Source organism: Marmota monax, unplaced genomic scaffold, assembly GCF_021218885.2.
Source record: "Marmota monax isolate L192 unplaced genomic scaffold, Marmota_monax_Labrador192_F-V1.1 WCK01_AAM20220418_F8-fsc00052, whole genome shotgun sequence".
NCBI lineage: Eukaryota > Metazoa > Chordata > Mammalia > Rodentia > Sciuridae > Marmota > Marmota monax.
This window is the reverse complement of record NW_026693473.1, coordinates 10,902,857-10,923,868: the sequence shown is the minus strand read 5'-3', so window position 1 is coordinate 10,923,868 and position 21,012 is coordinate 10,902,857. Positions and strand designations below refer to the sequence as shown.

General features: G+C 35.5%; 1 protein-coding gene across 2 annotated transcripts in view; it reads right to left on the bottom strand.

Moving 5' to 3' along the window:
• Positions 1-21,012, bottom strand: part of Atp13a4 (ATPase 13A4) — a 151,844-nt gene that overhangs the window by 65,716 nt on the left and 65,116 nt on the right. The window contains exons 4-9 of one of the 2 annotated variants that reach the window (XM_046458110.2): positions 17,970-18,040; positions 17,800-17,880; positions 16,244-16,313; positions 14,614-14,748; positions 8,037-8,106; positions 580-714 (exon numbers count right to left, since the gene is read on the bottom strand). In XM_046458110.2, the coding sequence (XP_046314066.1) occupies positions 580-714; positions 8,037-8,106; positions 14,614-14,748; positions 16,244-16,313; positions 17,800-17,880; positions 17,970-18,040 (562 nt within the window). The remainder of the gene's footprint in view (positions 1-579; positions 715-8,036; positions 8,107-14,613; positions 14,749-16,243; positions 16,314-17,799; positions 17,881-17,969; positions 18,041-21,012) is intronic. The other variant, XM_046458111.2, reaches the window with a different exon arrangement.

Here is a 21,012-nt window from a genome sequence, read left to right as displayed (position 1 = left end):
AGTTGTTTTGTCTGTGAGGTGAAAGGACCTCTAAGTTTCCTCCCTGTTTAGCATGCTATTTAAAGATTAAATGCAGTCAGTCCAAAATACTCTGTATTTTGGAAGTAGTACATTTGCTGAATGCCCCTTCATGAGCTTTTCTTAACATTTCAGTCAAGGCCAGATTTGACCCTGTGGGTTTTAAGATGTCAGTGATGGTTTTCAGATCCTCCATGTTCGTCTCAAGACATATGTCACATAAAAGTACTAAACTTAAAAGTCAGACAATTCTGAAAGATCTAATGATCCCGACGATCTTCTAAGGTAAAATGAGAGGATTGTAAAAATCCTTATTCCAGAAGGAAATATATAACACGCATAAAGTAATGATTGCACTTAGCACATAGAGAGTTCCTTTAATTTGAACTCCCAGATCCATCCTCAACAGGACTCAGCATGGCATGTGGAACTAGGAAGCAGCACAGCAGCCTGCGCTTAGCAGAGAGTCATTGCTATTCAGCTACAGGAAGAGGAGGGACCATGGTAGCGCAGAGCCTGGGACAGCCCACAGAGGCTAGGGCTGCGCAGATGCAACTGTACCTGTCAGCATGCCTTCATCTACCACACAGCTGCCATCAATCAGAATGGCATCACATGGCATTTGCACCTTGTTCCCTGTCAAAATTAATAAATCTCCAGGTACCAGGAAGCGTGATTCCAGCTCTTGGACTCCAGCTGAAAGTGTGAGGAGATAGAGTCGAGTCAGATTATTCTCCCACAAAAACACAACCCGCATCTCTTAAGTTGGAGATCAATGGAAAAGCAGTCAAGGCATTTTAAAATGGAGGCTATTCTTCAACCTGGATTTAAAATCTGAAAACAAAAGCCAAAATTTATAAACTACATAAAATCAAAACCTTCCTGTGGCAAAAATACATAAATAAGCCAAGATAAAGAAATGATGGATTCAGATTAATATGTTGTTGGGTGCAGTGGCACATGCCTATAACACCAGCGGCTCAGAGGCTGAGGCAAGAGGATCATGAGTTCGAAGCCAGCCTCAGCAATTTAGCAAGGCCTGAAGCAACTTAGCGAGACTATGTCTCTAAAAAGAGATGTGTACCAGAGGCTTGGGAGGCTGAGGCAAGAGGATTGCAAGTTCAAAGCCAGCCTCAGCAAAAGGGGGTTCACTAAGCAACTCAGTGAAACCTTATCTCTAAATAAAATATAAAATAGGGCTGGGGATGTGGCTCAGTGGCCGGGTGCCCCTGAGTTCAATCTCTAGTATCCCTGCCAAAATAGATGTGTAGGAATTAAGTGTGTAACAAATTGCTAGATATTAATAGATCTCTCACACACACATAAAACACAACACAAATGGTGTATTAAATGTCTAAAAAGGTGCTCAATTTTAGTCATAATGAGAGAAGTGAATATTTCTTCTTCTTTCCTGATTGCCTGACTGAGTATCTTTTTTACTTCTTTCTTTCCTAATTCAATCCCAAAGTCATTATGGAGGTAAGAAAAATAAGCATCCATGCAGTGGTTTGGATGGGGTGGGGCAGCAGCCACTATGGGGTGTTGGAGCCTTGACTCTGACAGAGCAGAGCCTAGCAGGGTCCTCCTGTGGGATGTTGGAGTCATCAGGATGGAAACATGTCCCCATAGGAGTCAGGGGAGGGGCAATGTGAACATCATCAATGACGGGAGATTTGTCACAATCAGGCAGGATTGATAAAATGAGTAGACCTGCTGAGGTTAATGAGCACGCGCTTCCTCACTTGAGGAAGGAAATTACAAATATAGAAAGAGAGAAAACTGCACTGAACCCTGTGGCTTAGAACTGGAGATGTCATAACTTTCCCATGTTCCTGTATCAATACACGACCAGTGTAACTCCACATCATGTTCAACCACAAGAATGGGAATTATGCTCCATGTATGTATGTCAAAATACATTCTATTGTCATGTATAACTAAAAAGAACAACAACAACAACAACAAAAGAATTGTATACATCGGTGGAATACAAAAGTAATATAAGGGTAAACGAGCAAGGATATATAAATATATGCAAACACCTATCTATCCATCTACCTATCTTATACAGTGTGTTTGCTGATCTACTCATTTATACATATATTCTCTAGTTCTTTCCTCTGAGAGCGTCTAAGTACAGTGAAACCCCAATATTAAGAGCACACCTAATGTGCAAGTTTTGTCTTCTAAAATTCCCTGTGAAAAGAATGAAGGTTCCTTAGAGAGAGGTGTGATTACAAGGGTGGGCCAAAAAAGTATAATATAATCTCGAACATCTTTCTGTTCCATTAAGTAGGGAATGGTCAAAGAATGACCGAGATGCATTATTAAAAAGGCAATTTAAAGAGCCCTTTTGCCTAAATCTGTAACAATTTTAACATCCAAGCGAATAATGAAAATAAAGAACTATAGCCGGCAAACAAAATAGGGATTTGTAAGTCCATAATGACACGAGTAAATGGATAAATAAATGAGAAAAAGATAGTTTTTCCTTGCAGCAAAATGGCAATTAAATAATTAGGAAGGGAAGATAAAATTAGAAAATTGCTATTTGGCAAGTATCAAAGTAATTAATTTAGTCAAGAAACATCAATGGATACTAAAACTAGTGGGTGAAAATTTGATGAAGATGGTCTATTTATGAAGTCTCAAAATATCTCTCAACAAAATAACCATTAATTACAAAGGGGAAAGGGGCATATTTACAAAGAAGAAACCTGGCAGACACCATTTAATTAAGTAATCCAAGTTAACATCATCAGCAATAGAACAAATTGAAATTACGTACCACCTTAGAGGAAGCAGTGAAAACACAATTTAGTGTCTGTGATTTGCCAGACAAAAGTGTACAACCTGAATTTAACTAAGAAGAAACATCAGACAAGTCCATTCTACAAAATTATCAGAATTCAAAGCATCAAGGTCATAAAAGCCAAGATTGAAATATCTTAGAAAGACATGAAAAAAAAAAGGGCATTCAGCGACCTTGGATCCCTGTCCAAGAGCTGACAAAACATGAATAGGATTTGACGGTTAGTTGGAAGTAATGGGTCAATATTAGCTTCTTGTTTGTACTGTTGTTTACATAGAAGAATGTCCTTGTCTTTAAGAACAATACACTAACCAATGTTAGCATCCTAGTCATCACATATCAGCAATTTATTCTTAAACTGTCTGGAAAAAAAAAGTTATTTGAACTGTTCTTGAAACTTTGCTGTAAGTTTTAAATTATTTCTTTAAAAAGTAGAGAAAATATACAAAAGATAACACTGCTCATCTACTCGAGTAGAAAAATATAGAAACTTTCCAGGATGTTCTGTTGGCAAGGCAATGAGGAAACAGGCACTCACACATTTCTGGTGTAAATGCAATCTGGCAATATAGGTCTAGCCAAATTACACATGCATTTGTTCTTTAATGTATCAATTTTTTTTTTACTTCTTAAAATCTATACCAAAGATATAGTAAAAAAAATATAAAACAATATATGCAGAAGTATTTTTATTTCAGCAACATTTATAATAGTAAAAGGCTACAAGTTCCTCAACACAGCACCAACTGAATTATCATAGTTCCTCCACACAACAGAGTACGATACTAAAATAACAAATGAAGAATACCTACATACATTGCTATTAAAAGACCTGGGAACAGTTAAGCATGTAAAGTACCAGCAAGAAAAATGGTTCAGTATGTTTTGTCTTCCTTTGTTTACCTAAAATATTGGCAATATAAATTTATATATCTTGTTTTGTATGTATTATATCAACTAGTATTTTCATATGCAATTTGGCTATTTTTAGATATAAGAATAAGTAGAAAACAAACAGAAATATGGTATTTATCATATCAATTATTACAGAGAATAATAATTTATCAAATTATTTATCAATTTATCAATTATTATAGAGAATTAAGACCCAAGGCAGAGAGAATAGGGGAAGAAGCTAGACTCCCTTGAATATCATCTTTCTTATGGATTTGACTTTCAAACCCTGAGGATATTTTTGCATATTATTTATACATGATAATACAAAAATAAATTTGAAAAGTTAACACTAAAGTTAAATGAGCAAAATGATCCTTTCGGGGCTGTGGTTTTGGCTCAGTGGTAGAATGCTTGCATAGCATGTGTGAGATACCGGGTTTGATCCTCAGCACCACATAAAAATAAATAAATAAAATAAAGATATTGCGTCCATCTACAACTAAAAAATATTTTTTAAATGATTCTATCAAGTTGTTAGCCTAAATGCACAAACCAAGAACTATTTTGAGTGATTTAAACCATATTTTTATATAATTTGTATATTTCTAATGAAATATCACAAAAGCAGTGAGAAAGAATCTATAAGTATCTTAAGTTGTTTTAGGAACCATATTGATGTTGAGTGTTTTGGTTTGTTTTTCTAAGATTATTGTATATAATAGGATAAAGCAAATGACCAATTTGTTCCCGTCACTGAGAATAAACACTTTTAATATAGAAGAAAGGGAAACATGAGTGCAATCAATAAAAATTTTTTAAAAAATTCTATAGTTCTAAACTAGAATTGGAAATGTCAGCATGAACTCATATTTTATTTAACTTGCATTTTATTTTTAAAAAATCACTTACTAAAAATGTCTTCTGAAAAGGTCCACCAACAGTGACTCACCCCATAAAAATGAACACTCCTAACACTGATTGAATCTCTAAGCACCATATCTACAGACTTCCAGGAAAAGTGAACCTGTCAAGGTTTGGTCACGAATTGTCCAAATGAGTTTAACAGAAGTCTCAATGACTATTGAGGTCATGTCAAAAGAACTCAGGAGCCAATCTGAAGAGGTTCTCAACGGCTAAAAATGGAATAATTTGAGCGAACAGGAACAAGAACTGTAATGGATGGAAATGTACTAACCAGGTCTAACATTATAGTACTGAAAAATTAAAAGCCTTTGGGAGATGTTAGATGATCAGCCCATTATTTTGAAAGCTTAAACTGAATCTCAGGGTGTTGAAATACTTAAGGGGAGTGGTTTTTCTTACAGAACAGAAAAATTCCACCTAATATATTGCAGCTCCTAATGAAATAATAAACCTAAGACATGAGCATTTATGTCTGCTCACACTACAAAAATATGACAATTAGATGTTATGTGCTTTCAGTATACAATGCCAATCATAGACTATTCTTGCCAATAATCAAAGCCTCTAGGTCTAACAAGTAATATATAATCACTTATTTTCTTCAACAAAAAATTTGCAAGGCAAAAATAAGATATGGAGGAGGGAACCTGTGGATTGAAATACACTTAAAACATAATCAATTGCAGGATATGGAAATCCTGATTTGGAAAATGTATATATAATATTTTTATATTAAAACATATATATTTTTACATATTTACAATTATCTTATATGTACACAAAATAATATATAATATAGTTAGAAATTCTATCATTAATGTATAGATACACACTGATTCAGTTGAAGAAATCTGAACTATATAACTGACTATATAACTGACAGATTTGAACATTGAAGGGGTTTTTAAATAATAAGGGAATTAAAAAGAGGTCTTTATATACAAAAGCTACATGCTGTTTCAAATGAAATGATATTTGAAATAGTTACAGAATAATCTAGGGTAAAAGAATTAGTAATACAGCTTTAAAAAAAGATTCAACAAGTTGGTAATTATTTAATCTAGGTGATAGGTACGGGGGCTTCATGGTTATATTCTCTTACTGTTGTATATGCTCAAAGTATTTTATCATTATAAGTTAGAACAAAAAAATGATCAGAATATTTTTTAAATGTGAAAATTCATTTCCAAGCAGGATGCAATAAAAATAATAAGATTTATCTTCCCATTGGAAACAACCAAAAACCATACAAAATATATGAAACAACGGTTTGGGAGCAGTGAACATCAAACAACAAAGTTGGAAAACGAATGAAGGTGGTCTGCATTTGCCTAGTCTACTGTTATTAAAGAGTTTACAGTTCCCTTTGCAGGGAAGGGGAGCTCACAGTTCAGAGGACTCCCTGAGGCAGAAGCACAGAGGAGACTCTATGGAGATGAAGAAATTTGCAGGGTCTTCTACATCGGAGAGAGCACTACCCTAGGAGAGCTGCAAAAACCTGCAGAGGCTCCTTCTTCAGTATGTAAATATGAAGATAATAACCCCTTCTGATCAACAGGTGCATATGAGGGAATGGCTAGACAATGAACAATTAAATATTTACATTAACATTCACAATAACATAAAAATATGAGCTACTTAAGAATAAATCTGAGAAATAAAGTGTATACTGAAAACTGCAAAACACTGCTGAGTGTAACCAAAGACCTAAATAAAATGAGAAATATATCACATTTAGAAGGCAAAAGATCCAATTTTGTTAATCAATAGCTTTAGACAAATTGATCTGTGGAATAGACACAATTCTAATCAAAATCTCATTTATTTTAAGGAAATTAACATGTTGACTATAGAAGTTATATGAAAAGGATATGGGTCCAAAACATCAAAATAACTCTTAAAAAAAACCAACCAAACTAGACGTGAAATATCACCCTATTTCAAAATTTATTATAAAGGACATATGTGGCACTGGTATACAGACAAGTAAACAGATACAAAAGCTAGGATATATATCCAGAAATAGACCCTCCCATACATGGACAACTGATTAGTGACAAGTGTGCAAAGGTAATTTACTAGAGAAAGATACTCTTTTCAATACATGGCATGAAGTATGGAGCTACCGCTTGCAAAAAAACAAAAACAAAAACAAAAACTTTAATCCAAAACAAAAACAAATTTTATAATTAATGGAAAACCTAAACCTATAAAACTCTAGAAGATAATATGGAAAATATTGGTGACCCTGAATTAGGCAAAGATGTCTTAGATAAGATATCAAGAGTAGGATCCACAAAAGAAAAAAATTTGATGAAGTAGACAATTAAAAATTAAAACATCTGCCGTATGAGAGATACTGTGAGGAGAATAAAAAGATGTCATAGATTTAGAGAAAATATTTGTGAATCATATGTCTGATATATAATAAAATATTTGAACAGATGCTTGACCAAAAAAGATACAAGTGTCAAATAAACAATTGAAAAGATGTCCCAGGTCATTAGTCAGTAAGGAAATTCAAACTAAACAACAGTGAGATACTTCCACACATGAAAGTGGCTAAGATTTCAAAAACTGACCATATCAAGTTTTGACAACAATGTGGAGTAACTGAAACTCCCATTCAGAACTGGTGAGAACATCAAATGGCACAACCATTTTGGAAAACAATTTAGCAACTTCTTAAATGTTAAATATCTATTTACCACATATCTAGACATTACATGGGTAGGTATTTTCCCACAAAAAAATAAAAATGGGTGCCCATACAAAGATCTATACTCAAATGTTCATAGTAGCATCATTTGTAATTGCCCCAACTACCAACAACCTAAATGTCCACTAGCAGATATACGGATGGATAAATTGCCATATCTTTACACTGGGATACACTCAAGAATAAAATGAACTATTGATACACTTAATAAATAGATGAATCTCAAAACAATTATGAACATTAATCCCCCCAAAGTAGTCCAAAATGTATTATAAAAGGTAAAACTGCATGTCATACAACACCATATGTTGTATATTAACTTCCTAAGTGGAAGTTAATCTATAATTACAGAAAGCAGAAAAGTGCCTGATTATGGGAAGGGGTTATTATCCTCATGTTGGTCATGGTTTCACAGTGTATACATATGTCAACATTTGTCAAATGTCCACTATAAAGATGTTCAGTTTTTGAGTTTGTTGATTCTATTTACATCAGCAAGGATTTTTTTCCTAAGGCGAAAAGACCTCAAGTTCCTCCTCCCTATAAGCAAATATACAAGAAAGATGCATACGAATATGGGAGTAATAGGACCAACCAGAAACACAAATTCAAGTATTTTTCTGTTTCTACATGGATAGCACATAGATCTAAAATAATGAAACTTACCATTTTTCCCACACACAGAGACTGTAATGCTATTATGTGATTCAACTAGATGGTGGAGTTTTACAGATTGCTGCAAAGGAAGGGAAAACAGAAAAAGGATTATTTGTTTGAGTACAGGACCCAGGTATTACACAGAAAGGTGCTAACCTCTGCAAAAAGGGAGTGCTGTCTTATTGCCAGCTGAATATAAAGGACTATAAAAGACTGAGCAGCTAAGGAGTCATCTGAAAAGAATCTTCAGCAATAAGAAGTATGTGTTCTTTAGCAGAAAGGAATTTCCCAACATGCTTTTCTTCAACCAGAAGAGTTTTTCAAAACTATAAATATATATACAGTTCCTTAAGTGGGTAAATACAAACGTGTATTGAGCAGCCTTTAAATGCCAGGTCTGTTGCTAAACATTATTTCTGCTTTGGGGCTTTTGGAACTCCATATCAGAGTTCCTCATCTATAACTTCATAAAGAGCGGAGTGGTTCCTGCTATTTCCTTGTAGTATTTGTTGTTCTAGTGTATGAAATGTATGGGACATTGAGAGTGAATCAACAAAAAGAGAAAAAAGAAAAATATTATATAATTATATTGAATTAAGGATTGTTAACTATATTGTTAATTATATTGAATTAACAATTGTTAATTGTTGTGTGAAAGACCTCCACCTGATTCTGAGGGTTTAAAGTTCCCAATCACTTACTAGGTTCCTTTTCTAATCATGATTTTGTACCTAAATCTCCAAGTTTCAAATTATTTACAAATCTGATAAATACAGCTTAAGAATAGTTAACAGGAGGCTGGGGGTTTAGCTCAGGGATTGAGCACTTGCCTTGCATGTGTGAGGCATTGGTTTTGATACTTGGCACCAAATAAATAAAAAAAATAGAATAAAGATACAGTGTCCATCTACAACTAAAACAATATTTTAAAAAAGGATGGTTAACAGAATAGGACAAAGTTAAAGAATGTTCTGCTACTAGCTTATTCTCTTGTTCATTTGTGCATTCACTTAACAAACATGTATTGCGCAGCCTTTAAATGCCAGATCTGTTGCTAAGAAATGAGACAGAATGGAACGTAACAGAGATATGGTTCTTAGCATCAGGGAATTTATAACCTATTGAGAGAAATACATTTTAATCAAGTCATCACATACAAAAGTATAATAAGGAAAAATAAGGTGCTTTTGGAGAATACATGGCAAAGGGAATCAAGGAGTATCTTGACTGCAAAAAAGAAGTCATGCTGAAGCTAAGACATGAGTAGGAGTTGTTTAGTCAGGGGGATGAGGGCAAATCATGAGGGTGAAAAGAAAGGACAAATCCAGGTGACATGTCCAAGTGTTCTGTGGGTAGAAAAAATAACATGCTTCAGGGAACAGACTCGTGGGGCTAGAAGGCAGGAAGCCAGGAAGAGGCTGGGTGAATTGAGGCAGAAGTGAATTAAGAGCAGATACAAACCATCAGGACAAGGCAAACACACAAGTGCATCAGTCACAAGTATAGGAGGAGCTGTGGTCCTCAGAGAGCCACTTAGGACTGCCTCGGGGTTTTCAAGAACTCACAGGGGCCGAAAAGTTACAACTATTTTCATAATAATACTGTGATATCAATTGCCTTTTTAAATTTCATCCTTTCATAAATGTATAGTGGAGTTTTCCAGAGGCTGAATGATGTATAATATCACAGCAGCTTAAACATAAAAGCAGTTATAAAAATCTAGATGTCTTCTATTGAGCCAAGCATTTAAGAGATTTTGAAAAATGTGAAAAAACAACATTCTTATTACTAAATTTTTTCTACTTCAGAAAATAAGCTTATTTTCTATAAAAATAAAACCTTTATGTTAATGTGAGATAATATTGCTATTTTAAATGAATTAATAAATATTTTTGAGTTTTAATTTCTAATATGATAAATATTTTTAGATACAAGCTACAAAAATAAAAACTCCTTGAGGTCCTCGGTGATTCTTAAGAATATAAAACAGTCAGTGACTTTCTTGATAAGACCCTAAAGCTCAGGAAATAATGACAAGAGTTAATAAATGGGGACAATATCAAATTAAAAAGTTTCTGCACAGCAGAAGGAACAACTAGGAATGTGAACAGAGAACCTACAGAATGGGAGAAAAATCTTTGCTAGATACTCTTCTGAGAGAGGATTAATATCTAGAAATACAAAGAACTCAAAAAACTTAACACCAAAAAACCCCTAATAACTCAATTAATAAATAGGCAAATGAATGAAACAGACACTTCTCAAAAAAATAAATACAAATGGCCAACATTAAAAAAAAAATGTTCAACATCATTAGCAATTAGAGAAATGCAAATCAAAACTACACTAAGATTTCATCTCACACCGGTCAGATTGGCAGCCATCAAGAATGAAAACAACAATAAACGCTGGAGAGGATATGGAGAAAAAGAAGCACTTTTTAACACTGCTGATGGGATTGTAAATTAGTACAACCACTGTGAAAATCAATATGGAGTTTCCTCAAAAGTCTAGGTGTGGAACGACCACATGACTCAGCTATATCACTCCTTGGTATTTATCTTAAAGAATTAAAATTATCATACTATAGTGATATATGCATACCTGTGTTTATAGCAGCATAATTCACAATAGTAAAACTATGGAACCAACATAGGTATCTGTTGATGAATGACTAGATAAAGAAAATGTGGTGTATATACACAATGGAGTTTTATTTAGCCACAAAGAAAAATGAAAGTATGTCATTTGTAGGAAAAAGAATAGAACTTAAGACCATTGTGTTTAGTGAAATAAGTCAGACTCAGAAGGTCAAGAGTGTTATTTTTCTCTCATTTGTGGAAACCAGAGAGGGAAAAGGAAATGAAAGGTGGGACAGGAGATGTCTCATAAAGATCCAGGGAGATCAGCAGAAGAAAGTGACCTTGGGTAAGTGCAAGAGAGGGAGGGGAGAAGAGCTGGGGAGTGATATTGGCCAAATTATATTGTTATATTGTGTGCATGTGTGAATATGTGACTACAAATCCTGTCATTACGTACTACTATAATGCACCAATAAAAAAATGTGGAAAGAGAAATAAAATAAAACAAAATGGAAAGTGGGGGGATAAAAAGAATACAAAGGATTCTGGAGGCTAAGAATTTTGAGAATTTCTGAGGCAGAGCTTTAAGGGCCAGAATAAGGTATAGATGTTTATCCTGAGAAGAGCAATGGAAATACTTTGAAGCTTTTTGGTGTTGAGAGCATGGGACTGGTCATGTTCTCTTTGGCATCTTAAACCTTAGCTCAGCCTACTACATGGAGAGTGGTTTAGGGGAAAGCAAGGATGGATGTTTGGATAACAGATGGGGAGAGATTGCCAGACGTGTGACAGTGGTAAGTTGAACCACAATAGGGGAAGGATGAGAAAAGTGAATGATACCAAGAGACATTTAGAAGGGAAAAATCAGTAGAACCTGCCATATGATTGAGAGGGGGAAAAAAGAAACATATTTATGGCTTGTGCAACTGAATGGTCAGTGAGGTACCTCACCAAATATGCTGGATTTAAAGTATATCCAAAAGGATATCAAGGTAAGGATGACAAATAGGTTGTGGGGTATATGATTCTGGAACTCAAAAGTATTTGGAATTGAGTTATATAAAGATTTGAAAGTCCTTAGCAGGTTCCTTTAGAAGTCATGGTATAGGCAGCTATAAAAACAATGAAGAATCTCTCACGTGCTCACATGACAACAGGCTGAAGACATGGTACTAATAATGTTTTAAAACTAGCAAGGTACAAAGCAAGATAATTATTCTACCACTTGCATAAAAAAGAGCAAGGATCACTTGAGCCAAAAGTTCAAGACCTTCCTCAGCCTCCCAGTAGGTAGCTAAGACTACAGGTATACAACATCTGGATCTTGGTTCTTTTTTTTTTTCGTCAGTGTACCTTTATTTTATTTATTTGTGGTGCTGAGAATCAAACCCAGTGCCTCACACATGCTAGGCAAGCGCTCCACTATTGTGCCACATCCCCAGGCCTTGGTTCTTTTTTATGACTGATCCTCCTCTATCTGACCTTTAAAAAAAATGTGTGTCTCAAAATAAATGTTATGTGAAAATGTAGATAGTATAAAGTTTCCACCATCTTCTTCCTCTCCACTTAATCAACTATTCTCATTAGTTTCTGATATAACTTTCGATAAAACTTTTAGGCAAAAATGTAAATCCAAACATATGGGTTTTTTTTTATTCCTTTCAAGATTCCCTCTGGGGATTATAATATCAGAAAGCAAAACAACAATCCAACAGAAGTTACCAAAGGACACAAATATTTCACAGTAGAAGATATACAAATAGTTTAAAGCATAAGGAAATTCTCAACTCATGGTGAAAAACATGCTGTTAACGTTATGAAATTCTATTTAATTTATATTGACAAAGGGAAAGAAACATTCCTCTACTATTGAAAGGAGTATAAATTGGTATTGCTTTTTAAGAGGCATTTTGACAACATATAGTAAAATAATGCACCCAGCTTGTCACAAGACTAATTCCAATTGCAGAAATTTTATATCTCCATATCAATATAGATATATAAGCATATATATACTATATACATGTTTATATGTAATACAAATTACATGTTTGTAATTTACATATGTAATATGGATATGTAGAGATGTACATATACACATATAGATCTAGAGGTGAGAAAAGGTATGTGTGCAAGTATTCTCACTGCAGCTCTGTTTAGTAGCAAAAGATTAGAAACACCCTAAGTACCTATCCTGAGTAGCTATTAGACCATTTTAAAGACCGTGGTTGATCTAGAGAAAATATATTTGTGCGGATACAAAAAGATAATCAAGATATATTAGGTTGAAAAATGCAAGTGCAGAACAGTGTACATAGCGTACTTCCATTCTGAAAAACAAATTAATGGCGTGCATTTAATGTTGAGAAAAATATACAGAACACCTGATAGATCACTCTTGAGAGGAGAGTTGGACTCCGGGAAGTTCCTCTAATGGGAAGGGTCCTTAATTTTCATTCACACTATTTTGTTCTGTTTGAAAGTTTATCATGGCCACATGTATCATGGCCTCCTTCTATTAAGAAAAACAACTAGTTAATTTAAAAGATTTCTTTAAAAATTACTACTACTATGGTGTGCTTCCCAGATACCCCTTCCAGGTCTGAGGCAATTATTCCCCCAGCTGCTGGGAATATTGGCTTCGGGCTGCTCTTGGTAAAGCCTTTCATAGGTTGCTCTTGGCATTAGGAAGCTGTCTCACCAAGGTCACAACCTCTCTGTAGGGGGAGCTGCATTGCAATGTGGTATATGACGGACGACCTGGCACTCCGACTTTGATTCAGGATGATTCTGAAGAAAGATTCTGGTCCCCAGAACTGGAATTAGCTAAGGCCTTTGTTGCAATCACATTGCTGTTCAATTTTTCTTCCATTTCTCTCCCTTCTTCCCTCTCTCTCTCCTGTTTTCCTCACTCATTCTTTGATTAACGTTGTTGAAAGCACTCAACAATAAAATTCCCACATACAAAAACACACTTAAAAAAGTTAAAACCATCTATGGGATTTAGGTTAATAGTGTCAACCTTAAATAGTGTTGTTTAAGTGGAGTTGTGAGAGAAAACCAGTTCAGCATGAGTGAAAAGAAGGAGGAGGGTGAATAATGGCAAGAGCAGGTACAGAGACTCAAGAAATTTTACAGTAAAAGAAGATGAGACATAGCAGCCCCTGAAGGAATAAAGAGTTGCTTTGTTTGAACTTTATTTTTCAGTTCGGAGAAGGTTAGGGGTGCTAAACAGTGATGGGAAGACTCTTGTGGAGACAGAAAAAAATGAGTCATCATGGGCTGCATAAGCACCAGGAAGGTGGAAGAGGACAGTATCTCAGGTGTGGGCTGAGGGAACTTCTTCCATTGCACTGAGAGGACAGAGAGAGCAGGAGCTGGAGAGATGGCTCATCTGATAGTTGGAGAAGGGGGATTTGAGCAAATTCCTATCTTAGGCTTTCATCGTCTTGTGATGTGAGATTGATATGAGATTATCCGCTGAATGAGAGGAAAAGTGGAATATGGGAAAATGGACATTCCAGAAACCTGAAGAGAGACTGGATTTGAAACCTCAATTTCAGAGAATGGGAGAGTACCTTGATCAGACATGTATAGAAAGCTTTCCTAGATAAGCTTGGCTCTCATGGGTTTGTAGTGTGACTAACCAATCTGTTCTATGTGATTTTCTTCCAACAGCCCCTAGATCCCCTGTTTCAGGCATGAAGAAGCTAAGGATTGAGTTGGAGCTTTGACAAATGAGTACTAACCAAACATAAAGGGCATATTCAAATTAAGTTCATATTAAACAGACTTCTCCACCTTCCATGGGGAAAAATATAACCTGAAAGACTAGGGATTGGGACGTGAGGGAAGAGAAAGAACTAACTTGTTGAGCATTGGCCATTATATAATTCCAAATCTGAACTGAGCAATGACTATTTCATGATTCTCCTTTCCAAGAAAATTTTAATGAAGCACTAATGCTCCCTTTCTGAGACTACGGGCTTACTGGGAAAACTCACCTCTCTGAGGTCATACACTGTCAGAGCTATGGAAATGATGGACATGATTATGATGGCAACAGCATATTCTTTATAGTCTTCACTAAACCACAGACAGACACTGAAGAGTTGAAATATGTAAAATGGATTGAGAACCTGTTGGCAGACATAAAACACGAAGACAAGGGAGATATTTAGGCCTCACACATAGCTATTCACTGACCCGTTTTCATAATCATCTCTATGACATAAATCACCCCACATAATGTCATTTTACTTATTATATTTAGTCAGTAGTCATATCCCAGACACTGCACTAAGCAACTTTGTCTGAATTTGCTCCTTTTATTTCCATAATTACCTTATTAACCAGAAGTCATGACTTATTACCATTGCAAAGATAAAGACACTGAGCCTGAAGTATTGAGAAACTTGCCCAAGGTCACACAGCTGTGGCTGTCAAAACTGAAACCCACACAATCTAACCCGAGAGTACTTGCTTTTACTCACTGCCACACTTTACAATTTACAAACTAGTTCCTCTTGTATCATCAAACTGACCATCACATTAGTTGTGTAAAGAGGAGGTATCACCATCTCCCATTTACATTTACTGGCCTTCAGAAAGGGGAAGAATTCATTCAGGTTGGCACAATTAAAACACCTTCTAGTCTACTGTTCTTCTCTAGGACATCACAGTGGCCATATTTGAAGCCATTGAAGAGTTTACATTCATGGATGAGTTGAAGACCACGTTTTCCCATATGTACAGAGCTGAGCTGAAAGTAGTAAGCTACAACTGAGCATCTAAAACACTCAGAGAGAATAGATATAATCCCCAATAGCTGTGATCCTGCTTTGGTTAAAAGCATTTGGTACCCTTCCTCAAATTTCCTCTGGTTGTTTTGCATCTGTCTAAAACAAGAATGGTAATCCTTGCTTCAGGTTGGGGATGAAACACATAGAACTTTTCCTACCAATTTGTTTTGCTTTCTTTCATGCTCAAAACTTCACTGAAAATATCCAGCTGAATTTAGTAATCTATTTTTTAAGGCAAGGATAATTGGAGGTGGAGTACAGGGTAAGACCCACAGTACTACTATATGGTTATGGTTTGAAAAATGATAAGCCCAGATAGGATTCAAGAGAAAAAATTAAACTTGGCAAATGAAGGTCAAGTTCTTCTTTGTCTCTTACATATACATTGAGATCAGTAGAACTGAACAGATGCTTTCTTTCTCCCTATAATTTTGGACATTGAGGAAATTGTATATGTTGCCTAAGAAAATGATTGGTTTTTCTAAATATGTGCTTCATAAACATATTTATTTATATAGAATTTGTATATTTTATATGTACATAATACATATAATTTTAGTTTCACAAAGTTGAAACAAGCTAGGCAGCATTGAATTAAGAAAGAAAAAAAGAAAAGAAAACCATATTTATCCAGTCATCAAATAATAAGTAGACACACAAGCATCACTTAAAGAAAAGGGTAGATGAGAGATCTGAAGAAACTATGCCTGATGTTTAAAAAATATCTCCCACTTATGGCTACTTATTAACAAGCAGCACTCCTGATTGCTTGACCAGAACATAACCTCTTTGTTTCCTGTCTAATGCAAAGAGAAAATCCTGGAGAAATTACCTCCTTGATGAGCAGTTTCCAAATAGGTGTGATTTCAACATCAATAGTATTAGGCCCACATATTAGCCTCCTACAGGGAGAAATCACAGATCGTCCAGTCACTAATAAGGAAAAGGAAGCTCATTCCCTGCCCATTCAGAAAAGGCCTATTTTATGACCCCTTTCTCACTTCTGGCATCAACATAAGCCTATCTTATTCTGTAACTCTCCCACCCAGCTCAAAATAGCAGAAGGCTCCCAAGTGCAAAAATAATAAACATAATCATCTTGCTTCTATTGAACTAGACTCTCCCCAACGTCTAAATATTTCCATAAGTGGCAATTTGGGTATTTCCTAACACCCATTATCTCGTTCAAGTTAGTTTCAGGATTAGCATCTTTCAACTCTGTCTCTTCCCATGAAAGTAGAAGAGGGAGATCACTAAGACAGAATAGTTTTAGTGGTAAGGAAATGCTTTCCTTATTTTATTCCTCTTAGTCAAAAGTTCCTGAGATTTTGTATCATGTTTTAATGTGAGTAGGAAGGTCCTGGACTCTCAAAAATAGCTTGACACAAAATTCTGCATTCTCCAGTTGAAGACCCTGAGATGCACTTCTTTGATCATGCAGAGCAATGGAACTTCCTGAGTTATTTTGCTGTTGAAAACACTAACTACTCTCTCTGTGCCTTCCATATAGACACTGGGATTAAATAGCTTTGCTGAATGTATTACAGTAGTGCTCCTCAAACTTTAATATAAACACATATAATTTGTATGATCTCATTAAAATGCAGATTCTTGTTCAATAGTAGCAAGATGTGTTCTGAGACTCTGCATCTCTAACAAACTCCCAGGTGATGTTGATGCTGCAAGGCTTTAGGTATCTTGAAAGTACTAGAAAAGGGGCAGGAGGCAGTGTAAGATACATAGAAATTTAGAACCAGTGAGACCTTTATAGAATCCTTCTTCCACTTTCATCCTTCGGAAACTAGAGCCCAGAGAGAAAATACTTGCTCAAAGCCACAGACTCTTGACATTTCAGTGCCCTTCCTAAACCTTGCTTCTCTGCCTAGTAATTGATTTGGAGCAGCAGAGCTACACATCTTGCATGTCATTTTTCTGATGCTTCATAATTGCTGTGTAATTGTACTATCATGATATTATATGTATTTCCTGATTACAATCAAAATAGGCTCAACTCTATTATTTTTGTAACCTTGAGAAGCATTATGTAGAACAGAAAAGAGTGCTAAACCTACAGTTGAAAGTATGGACTCAGTTTTTTCTCTCTCTCTTCCCATCTGTGTGACCTCCTTTGGGACATCAAAACCTCTCTGGGCCTCAGATTTCATATCTATTATGTGGGGATGATGATGAGGTCTGTTCTCCCTCACACGGTTGCTCTGAAGATGCATGAGATAAGGTATGTGAAAGCATTTAATTTAATAATGCTAAATAGAGCATTGCAGATTTTTCTGATATTAATCAATTAGGGTAACTACTTACTGAGCTCTTTTTTTTTTTTTTTTACTAACTGTTCTTTTGAGCTAAAATAGACAATAATATGCATGATACCTAATCTCCTGTTCTTCTCTTGTTAGACCTGATCCAAATTTTAGATGTATCTTGGCAGAACTGAGCCAGTCTTCCAACGAGCTAAAATAATAATGAGAAGGATGCATTTAGCAATAACATTTTTGAGATAACATTTTTCTTCTTTCAATGCACTTGCCAAAACAACTTACCCAACTTTTTGGAACTGTCCTTCTAAGTTATTCCAAACGTATCTCATTTTCTGCACCTTTATGCATCTCACCTGCAAGAAAAATGTATTAAGAAAATCTCCAGTTTGTAGATTGGGTGAATATGCAACAATTCAGTGTCTAAAGAAGCATTTATAAAGAAGCAAAGATAGAACTTAAATACTTAGAACTAAGATTTTCTTTTCTAAAACTTATCCTATTCTTTCCTGCTCCACAAATGTCATTTTTATTAGAAATCATCAATCAACATGTATCACAGGCCTACTATACAGATAAATATATGAATAACAAAATCTCAATCTTTACATTCCATTACCTTATATCCTAATAAGGAAACAAAATACATTTCCCAAAAGAAAACTATGCCATATAGTCTAGTATGTGTATGTCAAAGAAATGAAAATATTTTAAGTTTAAAAATATTCTTAAAATGTTGTAGAAATATAGAGAGGGCAGATGACAGAGGGCCCATGGAAGAGATGACATCTGAACTGCAGCAGTGAAGGGTTGGAAAGATTTTGCTCAGATGAGAAGTGAAGAGAGAATTTCAAAGAAATTGTGCACAAATAGTTGAGTGGGAGGAGGCAAGAAGGTAGCACTATTCAACTGCAGAATAAAGACTACATTAAGAGCAGCCTTCAAGGCTAGGATGAGGTATCTGGAACCTTCTCTCACAGGCAATAGATTTGTGCAGTAACCTAAAGAAGTGGCACTAAAGAAGATTAGGCTGGCAGCAGATACTAAAGGGGAAAGAGGAAGTTATTGAAAGAAAATATGCTCCAGAAAATGAGGCTTTGAGGGTGTTGGTAATGGAAAAAAAGGAGGATTAATGCTTATCACTATTGTTCTTTCATACTTTAGATTTGTGTAAGAAACTTTAGGTTTGAATCTGAATTCCCATGAACTGGTGAGCTCGCCAATCACAGAGAGAAAACAGTGGAACTTCCATATTGATGTGAAGCCATATGATTGATATGATGTGGTTATAACCTCAGGTTCCTTGTTTGAAGCTTCTGAGGAACTTGAAAAATTGCTGTTGTCTGGGTCCCATAACAAGAGATTCTAATTTAGTTTGTCTGCAGTGTACCTGGGGCAGGTAATTCCAACGTACAGCCAAGGTTGAAGAACAGTATTCAAGACTTTCTTTTGTGGCAACTCTGATATTTGTGTCCTTGAGAACTTCTACTAAATTTCCCTAAGTTCTTTTTCAGTTTCTTTCTCTAAATTCTGTATGTATGTATGGATTCCATTTTCTTCTAACAATTTCTGAGGTGATTCTTCAGAGTAGTTAAAGACTGAAATGATCATATAGCTGGTACATAATAATTGCTCAAAACATTTTTTTTATTAAATAAGCAAATGAATGCTTTGTTAAACCACATCTCAACTAGAACTAGAGTTTAAGTCTCTAAGGTCTAAGACCTAGGTTACCTCACATGAATGGTAATCCTACTCAATAAGTACAAACACACACATATTTGATAGTTACCAAGAGTGTTAGATGCCATATTTTTAAATTTTACAGAATGAAATGTACTTCAATGAGATTGGTTGCAAAATGAATTATTTCAGAACATACCCTATTGTCATTGGGGATGATACTTTTCGCATACACTGCAAATTGAAAGGGAAAAAGAGTATTTGAAAAGTGATCAGCCTGAGGCATGTTAGCTACCATGGTCCATGTTGGACCCTCAGGTTTCTTGCCTCATAACTTGGTTTCCTTTTTGGTATTCCCTGCAGTTTTGAAATAGTGTTACTAATTATGGCTACTATTTCTGAGAATTTAGAGCTTATCATCCTGTGATAAGGCAGACACTAATTTCATTTTTGCTTTGTACCTAATGTTCACTGTGATTATGTCACTCACAAGGCTTGAATCTTAGCTCCAGCGCACATGGTTTCAAAACTCAGTCTTGTAAAGGATAGAAGACTCAAGTTAGTCGCAAAAGAAAATCTAAAAATCCCTTAAGTTTGGGGTTCAAGATGTATAGATTAAGAGTTGCCTACTTTTTAAATTCCATATATTTGAAAATTGTGTTAGAAAAATGTTAAAGGACACACTGGTGGAATGTGAGGTCCCCTGCCTCAGTTAGAGAACCTGCACCAAGAGGCTGTGAAGCCACAGACTGAGAAATTTATAAAACATAATAGACACAAAACTTCTACAGATGAAGGCAGCAACAATGAGGAACACAGGTTCCTGGTGAGTTTCACCTCAAGTGAGAAAACAGATTCCATTTTCTTCTGACAATTTCTGAAGTCACTCCTCAGAGAGTGAGAAGAACTACTCCACTGTAGACCTTGTAAGCGCCTCTGAGATTCCCCCTAGCAGGAAGCACCTCTGCCTAGAGTTTATCTGCTTCCGCCATCACCCTCAGAGCTTCTGGAAACTAGTAATCGATGTCAAGTATAACATTTGCAAGGCGTAAATTTATTTGCCCATTTCCTGAAACTTCAAACTAGAAAACAGTAGCTAGGAGATCAAGTATCTATTGTGGGGTGAATTTCACTTTTCTGCTCAGTAATCTGGAAAATGTCCTCTTCCCACAATTCTCACTCTTCATTTCTTGTTGGAATATGTAACAGTGTACCCCTATCAGGTGAAGTACTGGATTTCAGTTTTACCTGCAATCCTACAAAATGGTCCTTATAGTCTCCTCTTAACCTGCATTTGAAAACCTGACATAGTTCTTTACTGCAGTCTCCACATACCCCATTAAAGTTCCCATCGTGTCATCATGGCTGAGCCCATGACATTTCCTCTGACTTTAGTGAAAGTTTTAAACCTTCCTAAGAATATAGTCTGTTGTAATTCAGAGATCAACTTAATATCCATTTTCACATTTAGGCTCACAGCCCTGAGAAACAGGCAGAGAAGGGATTTTGACTCTTATTTTATAAATAAGAAACTCAAGCCTCAGGGAGGCAGTAACCAGCCAAACTCCCCCGTGCTAAGCTGATAAATGAAGACTTCATGCTGGCGTATCTAAACTTCATTTCAAGACCTCTGTCCTTCCTCACA